Here is a 19,399-nt window from a genome sequence, read left to right as displayed (position 1 = left end):
TACTGAACGTAAATGAACCACTCTCTGAACCACATGAGACAATTCCTAGGAACCAGTATGGCTGCTTCTTGGGGTTTTTTTTTCCAAACAATTGCTGTCCTTTTTTCCTCTCACTTAACTCTTGGCTAACAGCAGTGGGAAGACCCATGTCACTTTATTTTTATATATACAATTTTATTATAATAAAACCTAAGACAAATTAAACAAAGATAAAAGAGAAATAAGGAGGAAAAAGTACAAAGAATAAAAAGAAAAAGTAAGAATATAATAAAGAGTAAAGAAATATATACAGAAGAAGACTTCCAACCTTCATCACCATGAATCACAAATATAAATTTAATTTGTCTTCACCTCCTCCAATTACCTCTTCACCCCATATCCCATCTCTTATTTATAACTATCCAAAGGACTTTATTTATTGGTCTAATATTAGAAACACAATAAATGAAGCCATGAAATAATAGAAAATGTGCTATTATTTTTAAGCATGACCTTAAAAGTTATGAAAAAATAAAGCTATTTGCTCTAATGTTTCACTTTGGCTATTCAATTCTTATTTTAAATTAGAGATCTGAAGTAGGTTTTAATATTAAAAATTTCAAGTTTGAATCATTGCATTTTAGGCCAAATCCAAAACAGTTGACTACAATTCAGAGAAGTTTGTTCCAACCTTAGTACAAGTATCCCAATTTCATCCAACCATTCCAGAAGCATTATGAACTCAAAATAGTCTTATTTCAAATTCAAAACAGGTGTTTTAAGATTAAAGAGAGTCTGTTTTGAATTCAAAACACTTCAACATTTCCAAAGTCATCAAAACAATGTTGTAACTATTCCAGCAAGGATCAAACAGCTGTTTCAAAGTTGAAACAAAGCATTTCACACACAAAATCACATTTGTAATCAAAAACATTTCAGATTCAAAACTTTCTGTATATATTATATGGTAAGGAAGGAAGCCTAATTTGGCTGCTACAATTGTTTATTTTATGTTAAAACATAAAACTAAAATCTGAATCGATCTGTTTAAAATGTACTTCTTTAGAATAGTATTCTATCTGGAATAGATAGAAATGTTATTTGGATATAAAAAACACGATTCTAAATGTAACAGTTCTGAACTAACTCCATTGCATAAAGCTGGATCTGTTAGTTGTAATCATGAAGAGATTATCTAAATTACAACTTTAATTGTCCATAGAGTCATTTGCAGATCTTAGAATAATCCTAGCAGATCCATTTTTATTTGTCTTGAGGGTTTTTTCTCAGTAACTGTTTTCTTGATGAAGGAAAAAAAGAATAAGGCTTATTAGTCCTTAAGTATTCCTCCTTGAACATTGGTCACAAGTATACCCAATAGGCTTCTAGGACTTGGAAAATATGAAACAACAGTGGAAAATATAATTCCTGTGAATTTCAATAACTTATTTACTGCTTTTGTTGGTAAGCCCACCTTGAAACAACTCAAGGCATCTTACATACATGAAAAGCCCTAAAAGAATAAAATAATACAGTAAAAAGCATAATAATATAAACAAAAAGAGTTAAAACTGACCTTGAACCTGGTATTACTCAATCTCCAATTACTCCTTGAAAGTATTTATGGCTTTCTTAAACATTAATAGAATTGGAGATACCCAGATTGTTGGCAGGAGATCCTTTCAGTGGGAACACAAGACTTTGTATGTCTAGTAGCTTTTAGTAACGTTAAGTACCATGACTTGCAGTTTATAGTTTTTCTATGCAATGCCTTATGTTGCTGCATGTTGTTTGTACTTGCTGCAAGATATGACTTTTGCTAATAAATAAGAGAAAAAAGAAGGGCCTGAGGCAAATAGACAAAAGTTTTGATTTTCATCTCATCCAGGTTGTTGCCTTGTTTGTCAAAATATATGTAGGATATTCAGCAATACAATTTCAGTGTAATTGCTAGGTTCAACCTCAATAACCACAAAGGGCAAAACACAAGACCTAATACTCTTCTCCTAAAAGCATTTACTTGGAAATAAAACACAGGTAATTTCAATAGAACTTAAATCCAGATAAATTATTTTATAGCAAATTTTGCCTCTGTGTAGCGTAAGGATTGAAAATGTTGCTATAAAGCATCAGGCATTTATAAGATTTAGTATAAATATTAATTTTTGCTTTTTTTGTATGTTTAACATAACATGTTTTGTCCCCATGAATTAAAACCCTTTCTAGGTTAATCATTTTTGTTCAGTGCACATGCCTCACTTGCACCTGTGTTTCTTTAGCTGACAAAGCAGCTCCCTCCTCGAACTATTGGCTATCCATGGACTCTTGTCTACAGTACTGCAAAGCATGGCATGAGCTTGAAGACTTTGTACAGAACTATGGTAGGCTTAGACACACCAGTGCTGCTGGTTATCAAAGACAGCGATGGACAGGTATGGAAATTGCAATGGTCACATTTTCTTTCCTTTGCTCCCCATCTTCCCCATAACAAATTTTAAATTTTAAGACAACTTACAGTAGCTATCATACAGGAAAGCTCAATGTTATTTTATTTATTTTTTTAAAAAAGAAAACTTATAGCAGGCTGATCATAAACATAGTGCAAAACACCTATAGCATTTTAAATGCGCATTCCTTCAAGGTGAACTCAAGCTCTGATGACTATGTAGCTGTTGCTACATAACACTCTTGCCGATAATACCAAAGTGGTTTTCCACTGCCCTTCCTGTTGATGCTTTAAAAACAAAGTAACTTCACTGCAGTGCAGTAGATTTAACTGAATGCTTGATTGCAAAAATATGGAAGTGTTACTATTTTTACAGGGGGGAAAATCAAATCAGTCTTTCACCACAAATGTGTTAATCTGTAAAAGTATCAAGGGATTTGTTCCCTTTACAATAAGTACATAGAGTAATTTTTGAAAGAGTGGATATATTTTACATTTCCATAGTAATATTTAATATTAGAGACATGGTAGGCAGATATGGGAAATCAAGCTGTGGTGGCTCACATGGTAAGAATGCTGGGCCTGAGCGAATAAATCGCATAGGGACAAGAAAGGAGCCTCCCCTATTTGCCTACCGGCATTCAGGCGTCCCACAGGTAAAGATAACACTGGCCAAAAAAAATCATTTCACAGAGGCAGGCAGCCACCTCAGTGATCCCTGGCTAACATGTGCCAAACACTAATAAATAAATAAATCAAGTTTTCAGGAAGGGACAAATTAGACAAATAGCATAACCATTTAGAGAATTATTTAAGCTGTTTTGCTGCTACAGCTTGATTTCGCGTGTGTGTGTGTGTTTGTGTTTGAAAAGTCTGAACCCAATGCAGAAGGAGACAGTTTAAGATAATTTAACTCACGCAAGCAGAAACATTTTTGTTTTCCATCACCCACACAGAATCTTCCAGTTTTGGAGCGCGATGGATCCTAAAAAGAAGGGTAGGGGAGAAATATTGGTACTTACTTTAGGGAAAGCTTGTGGAGGAATATTAGATTTCAAATCTTTTCTCAAATGAGAGCAATCCTTATGATCTATGATCTCTACTGCATCTTAGATGGTTGACAAGCTTGTGGGGAAGGGAGGTGTATACAAAACCTGAAAGGAGGCTTCATAGAGAAAGCCAAAACCTGTTCCATGTCAACCCAAAATTCAAAACAGAAGTTACAGGAAAGCAAATCATTCCTGTCTGTTTGAAATTAGGAACAAAGAATCAGTGATGCAGCTTCTATTTGTTGGATGTGAGGGCCATAATGATGTAATGGTTAAAGTTGCCAGGCTAGAAACCAGAAAACCGTGAGCGCTTGTCCTGCCTTAGGCATCAAGCCAGCTGGGTTATTTTGAACCAGGAACAAGATCATGGATAACCATTTCTGAATTCTTGCCAAGAAAACTGCAGGGGCTTGTCCAGGCAGTGACCAGAAGGCAAGACTGATTTGAAGCTATGCGTTCATGTGCATGCACAAGGTTGACTCAGCCTTCCATCCTTTATAAGGTAGGTAAAATGAGGACCCAGATTGTTGGGGGGCAATAAGTTGACTTTGTATATAGTATACAAATGGATGAAGACTATTGCCTGACATAGTGTAAGCCGCCCTGAGTCTTCGGAGAAGGGCGGGATATAAATGCAAATAAAAAAAAAATAAAAAAAAATTTGTTGGATCTATTTACACAAAATGCTGCTCAGTCATCTGATGTTTCTGTTTGGAATTCTGCAGTAAGCAGAGGATTGAACTTGACACTAAATATCTCAGTCAAATTCTCTACCATCACTATAATCATCTCACACTATCACTCAAACTCTTTTAGAACAATTCTTTTAAGAACAGCCTTCTGATTCATTTTTTAAAAACTCTTCATCCTTATTAGCATTTTGTTACTTTGGAAATTCAGCATTTTGAGCCTAAGACTCCAAAGCAAAGAGGAAGTGTTTGGTTTCCATTGCATTGAATGAAAAGATAGAGTAGGAGGAGTGGAAAATCATTGTTCACATGAGACAAACAATAGCTGGTAATATTCCTGCATTCCTTTTTTTCCCAAACTCTTTCCTTAAATAAGTTTAAAGCATACTGAATCAGTCAAAATGGACTGATCTCTATTTGATAACCTGTTGAGAAAACAAGTGCAATCAGACTGTGCTGACCCTGTTTTGGTAACTTTTTATCTTAAATGCATTAGTCCTGCCTTTCCCATCTGACACGTTCGCCCCAAGAATATTGGAAAAGCTGATTTGGCAAGAACAGGGCAAACATTAGAGATGGCAGCCAGCTACAGCTTGTTCAAACGTTTGTGCTAAGAATTACCTCTTCTTAAAGGAGTTTTCTGCTCTTATGTTTGCTGAATTAACTGCCATCTGGAAGCCTTTTCAATATTTTAGTAGATCTTTTTTGTCTACAACAAAAATGTTCCAATAAATACCTTGCTGAAGTTATGGCTTAGTTCAACCTGATGGTTGCTTGTGCTTGGAACTTCATGGAATGAATAGAATTAATTCTTGATAATTCCAATTAATCTAATCATGTTCATGGGATAGGTTTCCTATATATTATGCACAAAAGCAGTGGAAATGTTGTGCTTTCTCTGGACTATTTTTATTCTTTTCTTTAGATTTTTGGAGCTCTCGCTTCTGAACCTTTTAAAGTGAGTGATGGGTTTTATGGCACGGGAGAAACCTTTCTTTTTACATTCTGCCCAGAATTTGAGGTAAGTGCTTAGAAAAAAAATACCTAAATTATTTAAATAATATATGTAAGATTACATTATTTATGAGTCTAAACATTTTAAGTTGCAATAAAATTGTTTAAATTCCAGTTAAAAATAAGCAGAATCACATTTTGAATAGTGAGGCCTACTGTTTATAATTTAGATTGCAGTTGCAATGAAGGGTTACCTTACATTTTCCCATGAATTAATTTTCCAGTCGTAAAGCTATTATAAACAAACATACACAGCCACAAAACCAGTAAAGAATTAACACTACAAAACAGTTAGTGGTAAACATTCATAAATTCTGCTCTTATCAGAACATCAGGGATTCTATAAATTACTAAAGGGGAATTTGGATTACTTCATGATTCACTGAATTTAAGGGGAAGGGATAGACATTCAGGTAATAGATGGAATTTCAATATATTGAAATAAGTTTAGTTGGCTGTTCTATGAATAAGGGCATTCTTTATTCTTTATTGTAGCATTTTGACAATAAATAAAGTTTCTGGATTTTTCTGAAGCAGAAATTGATAATGATGTCTTATGAGGTTTGTTGTTGTTCTTTTAGCAATAATTTCCTGTGTTTGTGTCTCTTCATTTATTTTCCTAACCATTAGGTCTTCAAGTGGACTGGAGACAATATGTTTTTTCTCAAAGGAGATATGGATGCCTTGGCTTTTGGTGGTGGAGGGTTAGTAGTTCTTTATTATTTTTGTTCATTCTGATAAAGTGTTCTGATGCAACATTAATGTGCTTTATACTCTGACTTCCTTATATATAAATTCCAAGTATCTTCATGCCTACAGGGTTTGATTTAAGGCAGCCTTCTGCCAATGTTGGCATTTTTTTCCTGAACAAGTCTGAAAGGCCATCTTTTCCTTTTTAAAATATTTATTTATATCCCCAGCTTTATTATTTTTAGAAATAACTTAAGGTAGCGAAAATACCAATATCCCTTCCCTCTCCTGTTTTTTCCTGTGAGGTTAGTTGGACTGAGAGAAGAGACTGGCCCAAAGTCACCCAGCCAGCTTTCAAGCCTAAGGGGGGACTAGAACTCACCATCTCCTTGTTTCTAAGTCCTCACTGTCACCATTAGCCCAAAATGGGTCTTACTTAGTTATTAGCAAAGGTAAAAGCAATATCTTTTATTGGTTAAAACCCAGTTTTTAATGCAAAGCTAAAATGTGCAATTTCTGTTCAGCCTGCAGTCTCATGGCTTAAATGTGTTACTACTGAATAACCACAAAGAAGATAAAGTTCATGGTTTTATTCATTTATTATAACGTTTCCATGGCAGACCCAGTTTGCGTTTGTGCATGCGACTTTACACTCTACTCAATACAGTGCTGATGCCATGCTAATATGAGACTTCTGGATCCAGGTTGAACAAATCCAGATGACCCTAGATGCCAGGAAAGAGTTTGGGTTTTGTTTATCTCCTTGTTGCCATTTTATCATTAATATGAAATATACTGTAATAAAAATGTCATCATCTCAACTTCTAACAAAATTCTTAAAAGTGATCACTGTTTCTACTTTGACCAATTAATTGAAATGCAGTCTGAAGCTTTCAAATTAAAGAAAGAATTTTAAAAGGAAAGTTATTGATTTAAAATTTGACCTATATTTGAATACAGTAATGGGAAGAAAATTATTTTTAATATCTGGCAAACTAATTCTCTTCACACTGCAGGGGTGAATTTGCTTTATGGCTTGATGGAGATCTCTATCACGGAAGAAGTCACTCTTGTAAAACCTTTGGGAATCGCACACTTTCTAAGAAAGAAGACTTCATTATACAAGACATTGAAATTTGGGGCTTTGAATAAGTATAAACTGTTAAATACTACAAAAGTTTGTCCCAAACCTGATACTGATCAATGCAGCTCAGAAAGCCCTTAAAGCAATATAATGTAGCTTGTTTTGCAATGCCTTTCTACATTTTCTGCATGACCATCAACATGTCTTTCACATCAGCATATTGGAGTGCAACTGACTGTTCAGATTTTATTTTCATTTTTGAAAGTTACAAAGCTTTCAAATCGTAATTGATTATTTCTTTATGAGAGCCAGATTTTTATCATCATGTCATTCACATATCCATTTATTTCTCATTCTCACAATTCAGAAATTTCCTTTACTTCTGTTTAACTATTTCACTTAAGCAACATTTAAGCAACATAAAATCTAATTGAATTATACTGTATGCACTTGGCCTAAGTAATATGGAGAAGAGATGTTCATAATTAACCAACAGTGATCAGTCTTGGCTGTTTATTTCAATCAAATATCACCACATCTTTAGTCATATGTCATGAATTGGAATCTGTTGTATTTTACTGTTGAAACATAGCTGCCCTATTGATTGTATTGAAGCGTTTTGCACATGCCATTAAATGATCTGCAGGCTTGGGACAAATGCTGGGCAAGGATTTAGCTACGTGATCAAGATATATAATACAGCAATGAGCAACTGGAAAAGTAAGCATAATGCAGTGAGTAATTCATAGTACATATAATACCTTCTTATTGCTAAAGCTATGAAACAGATGCGTTTTTTCCAAACAGCATATAATATGCATCAAATATATGCGTGTGTGTGTGTCTGTGTGTATATCTACATATGCACACACATACAAAACACACCACTCTGTTTTATAGTTCTTCTGTTGTAGCCTTGTAGCACATCATCTCCAAGAATTGCTCCTGTCCAAAACAGAAAACAAAATAGGTGTGGTGTTTTTCTCTTCTTTTGAGTGGATCTGTGTTGTAAAACTGCAGTTTGCACCAGCTCTGATGCAATGGAATAACGTACTCTAGATAGACATCATAACTCAGTAGATGTGTTAATATGCAAAATTTACTGTTCTGTGACCTCAAAGAAAAAAGAAAAAAAAAGAAAAAAAAGAAAAATTATAGTAAATCAGTAGCTCTTGTCCACTTTTGTAGAAAAACTAAAAAGCCATTGTGGCAATAACAACAGTTGTTTCAAAGCTTATATTCTATGTTTATGCAAAAGAAAAATAATTTAAAAATGCTGTTAACTGACAGTGAATGACTTTGTGCTGAAATCTCAGCTATTCGATTTCAAATGAATATTGTACATATTAACTTGTACATTAATGTTTAAAAGTAGTTTTTGTTATTTTAGAGGGGGGGAATATTGATTGACGGGTTGCTTCTAGCACTTTAAATTATTCTAGCAATGGAATAAAAAGCCAAATGGCTTAGCTCAAATAATTAGCTATAGTTGTATAGAATGTTACTAATATAAATTGTTTCAGAATTATCTGGGGAATGCTTACTGCTGTGGTAATGGAAAAGAGAATATTTTATCCTATAATATGCTCATGCTTTATATTGCTAAAAAAATTACACAGCATTGTTTTCTGTCTCAATGTATAGCTCTTTACTCCTATTAGTAGAATATATGTAGATTCAATGTTTACAGACAACAAAAGGAAGTGTAAATAAATTAAAATAGCTCCCCCCCTTTGGTCTTCCACAGCAGTGTTATTGTCTTTGTGGGTTCACTAACTAAACAATCCTGTTATGGATTTAAAATACTATAAGATAATAGTGATATAAAGCAAATAAATCTAAATTCATGTAATTAAACTTGAGTTGGGCTTTATTTAGACATACAACCTTTTTGTAATTAACAGGTTGAAAGCATCAAATCATAGCCAAAATACTAGTAATGTTGAACTATGTTCCTGCTAAAAAATTCTGGTAATGAATTGGATGTTTTTAAAGATTGTTACAGAACCGTTTATTAATTGGTAATACACTTTGACATGTGGTGTGGGAATTGCTTCTAAAATGTTCATTACAGCTGTATAGAAATTTCAATATACAATACAGACTGCCATTTGCCAGGGAAGGCAGCCCATAATTTTTGTCCCAACTTTATCGCCTTCCTTCCAGTAAGAAAAATCAAAGTGAGCTATTGCAGTTATAAAATAGAATTAGAATCCTTAAGCTTCAGAAAACATTTAAAATGCTACTAACAGAAAAAATAATAGTTTATTGCCTTGGCATTAAAAAAAAAATCTTTTCCTCAAAAAAGTCATTAAATTTATTTAATTTTTTTTCATTCATTCCCTTCTTGTTAATATAAATAAGATTTTGAAATGGATCACACTCCTATATTTGACAGAAACATTTAATATCTACAGCTTAATTTAGACCAATCAATGGTATAAACTGCTCAGTAAACTTTCATAATCCAAATCTTGAAAAATAATTAGCAGACATAAAAACTTAAAATAATACTCTTGTCCTGGGAAAGCAACTTTTTTTTTAAATTACATTTTTTTCAAACTTAATTATTTTATCTAATTGGTAAGGTAAATCAAGCTTTTATTGTCAGTTTATGGATGCAGGAAAGTTTATTGATTAAATGTAAAATGTTATTTGCTTATAACAAACTTCCTTTATAATACTATTAATTTTCATACTACTTAAGATTTTTGCACATGATTTCTTGCACAAGAATCATATTTTTGATACTTGACCGAAAAAACATTCAAAAGCTATACATACATGCACATATACTAATATTTGAGTAGCAACTTTTACAATAAATTTACCATCATCTTGACACAAAATTATATATTTTTCTTCTGTAAGAAGATGCAGGATCTTTCACTTTGAAAGACAACATACTATATGAAAATGCAATTCTTTTCAACAGCTAATAGCATTAAGAAAACAATATGGTTCATCTAATACTGGGACCCCCAGTTGGATCTCAAGGATACCTGACTTAATATTTCCACGGTTCTGTTTCCTTCAACTAGTAACTTTTTACATTTTTAAATTGATTTTTGAAAATGAGAAGGCATAATGTAATGCAAAATGGTTTTCATCCAGCATCATGATCTTTAAGCTATCTTAGTAGATAAAAATGACAAGCAATTGTAACTCAGTAGCCTGCTCAGAAAAAAAAAAAAGTATTGTTCAAGAGGGGATATAAATTATATTCTATTTGAGCAGGTGCTGGAGATGGTGAGAAATGTGGTAAATAAATTATTTATATGTGGGTATATTCCCCTGGCAGCCATTTTGAGAATAGGCAATCTCTGAACATCCACAAGCAGTTTGGAAATTATCCAGTGTGCTCACTAACTCAAACAATTGGGATCCCCTTATCTGAAAGCTACTTTACACAAGTTTTAAGTAATGGCAATCAGATTTATGATAAAATATTATTGTTATAACATCACATGTCCATGTACCTCACCACATTTTAAAGCAGATTTAATGAGCTCATATTGTCAAAATAAATTTTTGAAATGTTGGGATCTAACATTAATTAAAATCACTTAATGTAGCCTTAATGTAAGGCTGGCAGTATCTAAGCAACAGGGGCTGTCTAAAATGGTCCCAGGAACTGTGGTGTTTATTAACTTCACAAATTTCCCCAAAAGGAATTCACTACCCTAAACAAGGTCACTGACTTAGCAATCCAACAGTACAAAATAGGAAAAGTATGAAAATTTCCTCATTTTTCCTGGGACAAAAAGTAGGACGAAAACTTGGGCTTGTCTATTTGGGGGGGGTGGTTCATTTTTTATCTTTCTCCATGGGTGCTTCAAATTTTTTATCTGTCATTTTACCTGCTGGATGGCCTCTGTAAAATGGACTGGGATTGCTTAAAAGAGAAGCAACGACATCAACAGCCTGGGTTGCCTCATGCTCCCAGTGCTAACCAGCTCTCTGAAAAATCCCCAAGTGTTTAATAAACATCTGATCTATAAGGCAGCTGAAGTGAACCATCTTCAACATCATCTTCATTTTTTCTATAGAAATCTTACCAAACATAATTAAATCAGATACTACCGGTACTGTCAAAACAATCTATGTACTTAATAAACAATAACAGATGGAATAATAGGGAGAGACTATTGTTAAATATTAATAGATAAGAAGTTCTGAGTACCGATGAAAGCTTTGACGTCTGTCGATCTTTCTGATAAACCTTTTGATAAACATTCTGAATAAAAGGATGCCCTTTGGTTTATCCTGTGAGGAAAAAGACTTTATTCTAACAAAGTTATTAGAACGGCATCATCCCGACCTTGCCACAACATTTCTCCCTCAAAGTCTAGCATTCCATGTTTTCTGGCCCTCAGGAGTATTCCAACCACTTTATCTGAAATGTGAACGTATCTGTCAAAGAGATCACCAAAAGTGACTTGGATCTTGCCATTGCGTCGTGGCTGAGCCATTGTTCTGATGATGAAACACAGGTCTCTCATCTCCCGGTGGATGTGGCCCTCTGCTCTCTTGGCCCGTTCGGCTGTCTTTGTGCCTTCTTTAGGACGACCATAACCCTCATCTCCTTTACGCAGACGGGTGGCCATAGCGAGCTCATAGTCAAACTCCTCGCTGAAAGGGTTGAGTTTCTGTACAGTAACATGTTCATCAGCCCATTCTTCCCATCGCCCCTTTAGATTGTAGACAGGACTGTAATTCTTAGGCAGCTTGAGATTTTTATTCTTGCTGCAGAAAAAGAAAAAAGTGGGGGGAGAGAAACAGCTGCTGAATAGGATGAGGCTTTAGTGAAATATTTTGGTGGAGTTCATTAATCTGATTTAGACCACAAACCACTAGGTGGCATGTTATCACTAATTCTAAATCACTTTATTTCCTTTGATTGTTTGCTGCCTCTTGCCTGAAAATAAAAGTTGCTATTTTGGATTAGACCCATTCATTTTAATTTATATAAGGGAAAAATAACACCACTCTCATTAATTACATCTGCATGGCATGATTTGCTAAAAGAACTGAAGGAAATAAGGACAGATGTAGACCAGCAGACTGTTCTCACAGTGGCCAAGCAAATGCACAAGCACTAGTTTCCCAGCAGCCACCAGGTAAAAATTGATTCCCATAATATCCATAAACTGGTCTATTTCTTTTTTGAAGACAGGCTACATTTCATGGTAGTGAATTCCAAAGCTAAATTACCCCTTTTAATTTTAGATAAAATTTAGATAAATTTTAGATAAAAAGCCTTTTATTTTTCCTGATTCTTCCATGATTCAGTTCCATTGGGTGACCTCAGTTTCTTTTGTCCACCTTATTCACTCCATGCATAATTTTATACACCTTGATCGTGCAATTTTTTTTTATTAAAATGCCCAAATGTTACATTTCTCATATGGAAATTCTTCCAGACTTTGATCATCTTAATTGTCTTCCTCTGGATCTTCTCTAATTCCACTATATTCTTTTTAAACTATGGCATCTAGAAGGATAAAGAGCTCTTTTAAACATTAAAACACCTCTTGGAAAGCCCAGCACAGCTGCTTCAAAGTCCCTAGAAATGCTTGGGTGTACATATAGTCCTTTCTTCACTTCTCTGACTATCCTGTTAGAAGATTTTTCAACGAAGGTGACAAATTAAAATTTCTGGCAGCAAACTACAAGAGATATTAAGAGTCATGAATGCTTTAAAATAATTGGGAACAAATTGGCTTAGAGCTTACACTGCTATTTATGAAAGCAAACTATTAGGGTGTTTTTTTTATGGACTTCAGCATGTACCTAAAAAAAGATGTGTGTGTTTTAAAATTTATATTAATTTTAATGAGTTCACTGCTTACAGGAGCAGAAGCCAAAAACCGAAAAATTATGGGACTAAAAATGAAGCTTTACTGGTAAGCAAAAGCAGTACTGGAAAAAAAGTCTTGCATATGTCTGCCTATTCTTCTATTATTTTTTTTTGTTTAGTCTTAGATTTTGGGGGGCATTAAATTTGAATTCTTATTCAACACAATCTGTTGAATCTTAAGAAACTCACTTCCCAGAGAGCCAAGATTTCTCTTCTCTTGCTTCTCATCCTCTGATTCCCATTGGAAGTGAACAGTAGTTGTGTTTATGGACTACTTAGAAATCACTACGGTATTCTTGATCTATTACTTTTGCAGAATGTATTTACTAGGATTGTTGGGTAGTATGAAGGTTCTATGGTATTTAGGTACAAGAGGCTAATCACGTGTAGTTTAGTTATTCAGCTGATTACCTAACTAAATTAGGGTTCTTCTATATTTGATCTTATCCAGAATTCTCTGCCTGAGCTGTACCTTGTGTGTTGGCATCCCCAAATTTAACAGCAAACTGGGATGTATTGCTATCGCACCTCCTTATCTTCCACTTGTCTATGAAGGTTTGTGGAATCAAATATTGGGGATAAAACATTAGCTTTAAGCAAGATAGTCATCCATATGCATGTCTTGTTGGGGCCTACCACTCTAAAAAGGTAAAGGTTCCCCTCACACATATGTGCTAGACGTTCCCAACTCTAGGGGGCAGTGCTCATCTCTGTTTCAAAGCTGAAGACGTCTCCATGGTCATGTGCCCGGCATGACTAAATGCCAAAGGCGCACGGAATACTGTTGCCTTCCCATCAAAGGTGATCCCTATTTTTCTACTTGCATCTTTTACATGCTTTCGAACTGCTAGGTTGGCAGAAGCTGGGACAAGTAACGGAAGCTCACCCCGTTACACAGTACTAGGGATTCAGACTGCTGACCTGCCAACCTTTCGATCGACAAGCTCAGTATCTTAGCCACTGAGCCACGGCGTCCCTACCACCCTACTTGGAAGCTATTTGTCAAACAAATTCCAAAAGAATATCATTAACCCGGAATTTACTTATATGCCCAGTTCAGGACACTAATCGTTCCTATACTACTTCTTTATATCTTCAAGGACACTAATACACTTTAAATATATTTTGAATGAGTAACCAGGATGGTTGTCCACTCACTAAAAATCACAAGTTAATTTATTAGCCCTTTTAGACAACTTGGCATGCTAACAAATGTCTTTTGTTCTGGATACTTTGAGAAATCTGCCTCCAAAGCATTTAAATTACTTCTTGGCCCCTAGTACAAGTACAGAAATATTGATCTCTCTGAACATAGCCAAGTTTGTTTCTCCATCAATATGGCATATTCAGAGGCAGAAGATGAAGAACACAGGGTTGGGTGGGGTCAGGCTGACCCCAGTCTTCTCCTTTCCTGACTGCAGGTCTCCATAGAGCATGTGTGTCTCTGACATATCGTCCGTCCCTTTCTGCTATCAGTTATTCTACCAGTGAGATGAGTGGGAAAGAAAGAAAGAAAGAAAGAGGGAGGGAGGAGAAAAAAGGAAAAGGAAGGAAGGAAAGGAAGAAAGAAGAAGAGGAAGGAAGGAAAGAGAAAGGGAAAAGAAGCAGAAGGAAAGAAAGAAAAAGAGTATTTCAATTAGTACTTTAATCCATTCAAGTGAAACACTATCATCCCTTTCCATTTTACTTGCCTTTATAGTGGGATAAATTAGCACTGCTCTGTTTCCCAGAAGAATTCTTTACTGTTATAATCTTGCCTTTCCTATCTGAAACCACAAGCATTTGATTCGAATAGAAGGATTCAGATATACTGTAACATGTAGTTAGTCTTTTGTTTGTTTGTGTGTATGTGTATACATAGTAACTTTTGCCCATCAAGTCTCATTCAAATTCCTAAATGAGAATATGTTTCTGGGTTTTTTTAAAAAGAGGAAAGGACTTCTGTGAAATTATCCTGGTATATTTCTGATATTTAATTGTAGGATAGTAAGTGGATATTTAGAATGCCCTACCATTTGCAACTGATTCTCTGCCTGATGTCTGCATTTCCTGGCTCCTATGCTTCAATTAAATCTTGATTAAATTAAAACAAGCAACCTAATACAGATGTCAAAAAGTCAAGATGGCAGTGACTGAAGCCTCCCCTCCCATGTGTATGATATGGATGTTGCATGGAAAATGGACAGGATGAGTGCAGATGCATCCTGCAGACATAGGTGATTTTAAAGAGATAGGTGAACAGAAGAGAAAGCTCAATTTCAGTGGTCTTTTTCTGCCTGGACAACCAGGGAGGCTTTTGATCAATGGAAATGTGTACTGGAAGACCATACAAGTTCTGACATCACCACCACCTTCAACAATACAATAAGCTCAAAAACACCACCAAGAGAAATTAAAAACAACCACAACAATACTCAAGCAATCACAGAATAAAGAAGCTCTTTATTATTAGCATTTTCATTCAAAGCTGAAAGGATTATATTTCAATCTGTTTGCTTTGGACGGGTGGGGGCAAATGCAGTTGAGTGACCAGCATGCATAGACAGCTGGGGAGGAAAGAAATGAATAGCCCTCGTCTCTTTCCAAGCAACTCAAAACCATTTCCAACCACTTGTAAGTAACTCCAAGAATTACAGGTTAAATATAGTTCAACCCACAGAAGGTGACCAGTGAGAGTCAGAAAATTACTGGTATTCAATAAACAAAACTTGTATAGCTTTTAAAAAATTACAATTCATATGCTAATGTATCTTTCTTCAGAACTACTACCTTTGTTAGATGCTTACAATAGATAGACAGAGATGAATAGGTAGCTGTTATGGAAGTTTAATAACTGAAATAATATATCTGAATTCTACAACTATTTCAAACATAAAAAGCTATGCAGAAAACAGCTCAAAACATGTCTTCAAACTCAACCACTTAGAGTTCAGAGTGTAGGCTATTTTTTTTCTTGTATTATACTTCTACTTCAGGGGTGTCAAACTGATGGCTCATGGGCCAGATGCATCATGCGCAGGCCACGCCCACCCCAGCTCCGCGAAGTGAAAAAAATGTCATGAAACATGTGACAGCAATGTGACACCATGAATTTGGCACCTTTGTTCTACTTGGATCTCCAGAGGAAAATATTTCAAAGGTGGTTTACAAGAACTATGCTCAAGAAAAGACAAACGACAAATACATCATAAAAAGACCAAAAGATAAATTCATTAACTCTGGACAAACAATATAGATATAGATATAGATATATGTGTATGTGTGTACGTACTTGTTTTCTGGAGAGTCCCAGTAAGGTTTGACCTCATTAAAAGGTTAGGTTCATATGATCTGGCTAATGATTACTTACATCACTGCAATGGTTGCATTTTATTTTTAGTGAGTAATTCATGCTAACCTGGACCAGTTTCATGTTAACTTGAATGAACTTTTGCTAGCACTGATATATGCTCTGTTTAGAAATATTTGTGAACTATCAATGAAGCCATTGGACTTTGGGGAAAATTTCAACTGAAAGGGCTACCAATGAAACCACGCTCTCAAACACAGCAGGATATTGTCTCTGTCTTGCTTATTTACTGGAATGCAGATCATCACCTGTTAACAAATAGAAGACCTTCACATTCATCAAGCTTTTTTGTTTGACCATTGCCTGATAGTTTGCTAGATAGATTGAATGAGTGAGCAGATTGGCCGTGGTTATTGACATAATGTCTTACACACTAATGTGTGAAAACCATTGGTTGCTCTGATAATTTTGCACTATTTTGAACACATAGGAGTGGCCCTATAGGATGCAATTATTCACCAGGCTGGCAAGCTATGCAAGAAAATGAATTGGGTTATCCTTGCAGACAAACACAAAAAGTCAGGAATATTCTTGAATGAGTAAGTAAATAAGTAGCTGTTGATGAAATTGAATGTCCCTTTTTGATACAGGCAGCACTCAACTTATGCCCACAATTGGAATAAGAATTTCTGTTGCTAGGCACAGCAGTAGTTTAAATGAGTTGTGCCCAATTTTGCAATCTTTTTTTTTTACCATAGTTAAGCAAATCATTGCAGTTAAGTGAATCATGCAGTCATTTAGCAAATCCAACCTCTCCCATTGACTTTGCTTGTCGGAAGTTCACTGTGCAGCACAGAAATTGCAACCACACGACCCCGGGATGCTGCATACATGCCGGTTTCCAATTGCTCAAATTTCAATCACATAACTGGATGCTTTGTCACTAAACAAATGGATATAAGTCAAAGACTACCTGTACATGAACAACAGTTGATTGGACAAAGCAATTGAAGGAATGCTTGGCCCAAGTGCTCCTTAACAGCATATGGCTGTCCCAGCCCTCAACCTTCTGCCTTGGTGTCCAAAACCAATACACATTGGGAAAATTGGGCTAGCAAATAAAAACAGCCAGAAGCTCTAAAATGAATGCTGCCTAAAGTGCCTAACGTTTTCCTCTGCCATCATTAAAAAAAAAAAGGTTAAATGGTCTCTGCAGAAACTATCCTATTCCAAATATAACTTCCTTAATTTTTCTTTCAAAAATGGATCTAATTAAATATTAATGCAAGCAACTTTTAGATTGTTGCATGTTTTGGAAAATATAAGGCATTTTTCATATTTAAATTTCGACCTCTTCCTGTATCTTTCCATTTTTGCTTTCTGCTTCTAAATTTTCATTTTGGCTTCAGATGAAAATGGCTACTTGGAGATAATTGAATGCTGCTGCTATGGAGAAACAGCTCATCATCCCTTTCGTGGCCTATTTTTACATGTCGACTCATCATTTGGAGCCCCCTCCAATCACTTCCTCCATTAGTGTTCCAAAACATGACTGATATGGCACTGAATACACAAAATCACATACTGGTACAGGAAGTCCTCAACTTACAACCATTCATTTAGTGACCATTCAAAATTACAATGGCACTGAAAAAAGTAACTTATGATTGTTTTTCACAGTTTTGACCATTGCAACATCCTTATGCTCCCGTGATCAAAATCTGGATGTATGACAACTGGCTCCTGTTTAAGATGGTTGGAGTGTCCTGTAGTTGAGTGATCATCTTTGGCGACTTTCTGACAAGCAAAGTCAATGGGGAAGCCAGGTTCTCTTTACAATTGTTTACAACTTAACAACTGCAGTGGTTCACATATCAAATGTGGCAAGAAAAGTCATAAAATGGAGCAAAATTCACATAACAACTATCTCAGCAATGGAAATTGTAGTTGTAAGTGAAGGACTACCTCTGGTTGTGCTGACTTCAGAGAGCACTAATATGTCTTACACAAAAGCATTTCCTTATAACAAGGCAATTTTGGAGAATACAGTAATTACTTACTATGGGGCCATGGGATGTTTTATCCTCACCACACTCTGTATTTCTTGGATATTATGATCCCTGTCTAATCCATCATTTATGTCTTCACCATAGCCACTGTCTTCTGTATCCAAGCTGTTGCTGCGATAGTCCTGTAGTTCTTCTTGTTCTAAAAGTTTCCATCCTTTTGTCATCTCTGATACCAGATTAGAGCACTTTCTCCTTCTTGTAGGAGACATTTTATTACTAAGGATCTGATCAATATTTGTAGGGTCATTAATTATCTTTCCTGTCTCCGCAAATTCATCTTGTTCATATTTGTTGCTGAGAAGACCAATGTCACTGCTTCTTTCAGAGAGTGACCTTATTACACTTTTGGTAACTTCTTTACTTCTAATATTAAATTTCTCCAGAGTTTCTGTTGACTCACTCGGACTTTGTTCTTCATCTTTGTTTGACACGTGCTGTACTGAGGGAAACTGTATCTCAGTTTTTGACTGATCTGTCTTGAAAGTTGGCGAATGTTTCGGAGGTCTCCACTCACTTTGGTCATTTGGTGATTTGTCTTCATTAGGTACCCATCCACTAGGTTCCTGAGCTTGCTTGGTGTTATGTTCAGTTGCCCACTGCTGCCAACCTTTCGCCAAGCTGATAACCAAGCTAGTCATTCGGATTTTTTTGATGGCCCTCTTGGCAGGTGTGGTACACTGGTGTTCTTCTGGTGGCATGGCTTTGTCTATAGTTTCCCAACGTTTGCTTGCGTTAAAACTCCGTTCAGATGGTCTTGTGAGCAAATAACAGGCAGGGAAGAATTGTGGAGATTTAAATAGATAGAAGGGTGGGCTGCATGAAGCTAGAAAGTATGTGAAACATTTCTCACATAGAAAGAGTCACCTTATTCTGCCAGTGATCTTTTTTTAAAAGGCCCAGCTTGTGTTTCACCACAGCAGTTGGACACTTGATATGGTAAATATGAGTGACGTAGTTCTCTCATGTCTCAGATGCAGCTGTGATGGAAATTAACAGAGGCATCTTATGCATTTAGTTTGACAGTGGAACATGTTCATGCTTTGCCTTACTAAAGAAATGGCCCTTGCCTAATGAGACAGTTTCTCTTTGCTGACTCCAGAAAAGCAAATGAGAGCATTTGGAATCACAATTCAAGAGGATTTTATTTTTTTATTTTTATTTTTTTGAAAAAGTTTTACAACAATTAAATTTTCCCCTCCCCTCCCCCCTCCCCCTCCTTCCCCCCTCCCT

The 19,399-nt window shown here is 35.5% G+C and overlaps 2 protein-coding genes across 2 annotated transcripts in view; one reads left to right on the top strand and one right to left on the bottom strand.

Annotated features, from left to right (window-relative positions):
• Positions 1-8,225, top strand: part of OXR1 (oxidation resistance 1) — a 226,982-nt gene extending 218,757 nt beyond the window's left edge. The window contains exons 14-17 of the mRNA XM_058174310.1: positions 2,259-2,411; positions 5,089-5,184; positions 5,808-5,881; positions 6,884-8,225. Of these exons, the coding sequence (XP_058030293.1) occupies positions 2,259-2,411; positions 5,089-5,184; positions 5,808-5,881; positions 6,884-7,019 (459 nt within the window). The 3' untranslated portion in view covers positions 7,020-8,225. The remainder of the gene's footprint in view (positions 1-2,258; positions 2,412-5,088; positions 5,185-5,807; positions 5,882-6,883) is intronic.
• Positions 8,226-11,206: 2,981 nt separating this feature from the next.
• ABRA (actin binding Rho activating protein) lies at positions 11,207-19,003 on the bottom strand. The gene is made up of 2 exons (XM_058174309.1): positions 18,161-19,003; positions 11,207-11,697 (listed from the first exon to the last, which is right to left on the bottom strand). Exons 1-2 carry the CDS (start codon positions 18,865-18,867, stop codon positions 11,235-11,237), a joined length of 1,170 nt encoding a protein of 389 aa, XP_058030292.1. The 5' UTR covers positions 18,868-19,003; the 3' UTR covers positions 11,207-11,234.
• Between the last annotated feature and the right edge of the window lie 396 nt (positions 19,004-19,399).

The sequence above is a fragment of the Ahaetulla prasina genome, chromosome 3, assembly GCF_028640845.1.
Source record: "Ahaetulla prasina isolate Xishuangbanna chromosome 3, ASM2864084v1, whole genome shotgun sequence".
Classification (NCBI taxonomy): domain Eukaryota; kingdom Metazoa; phylum Chordata; class Lepidosauria; order Squamata; family Colubridae; genus Ahaetulla; species Ahaetulla prasina.
Note: the sequence above shows the minus strand (reverse complement) of the source record. Positions and strands in the feature narration are given on the sequence as shown.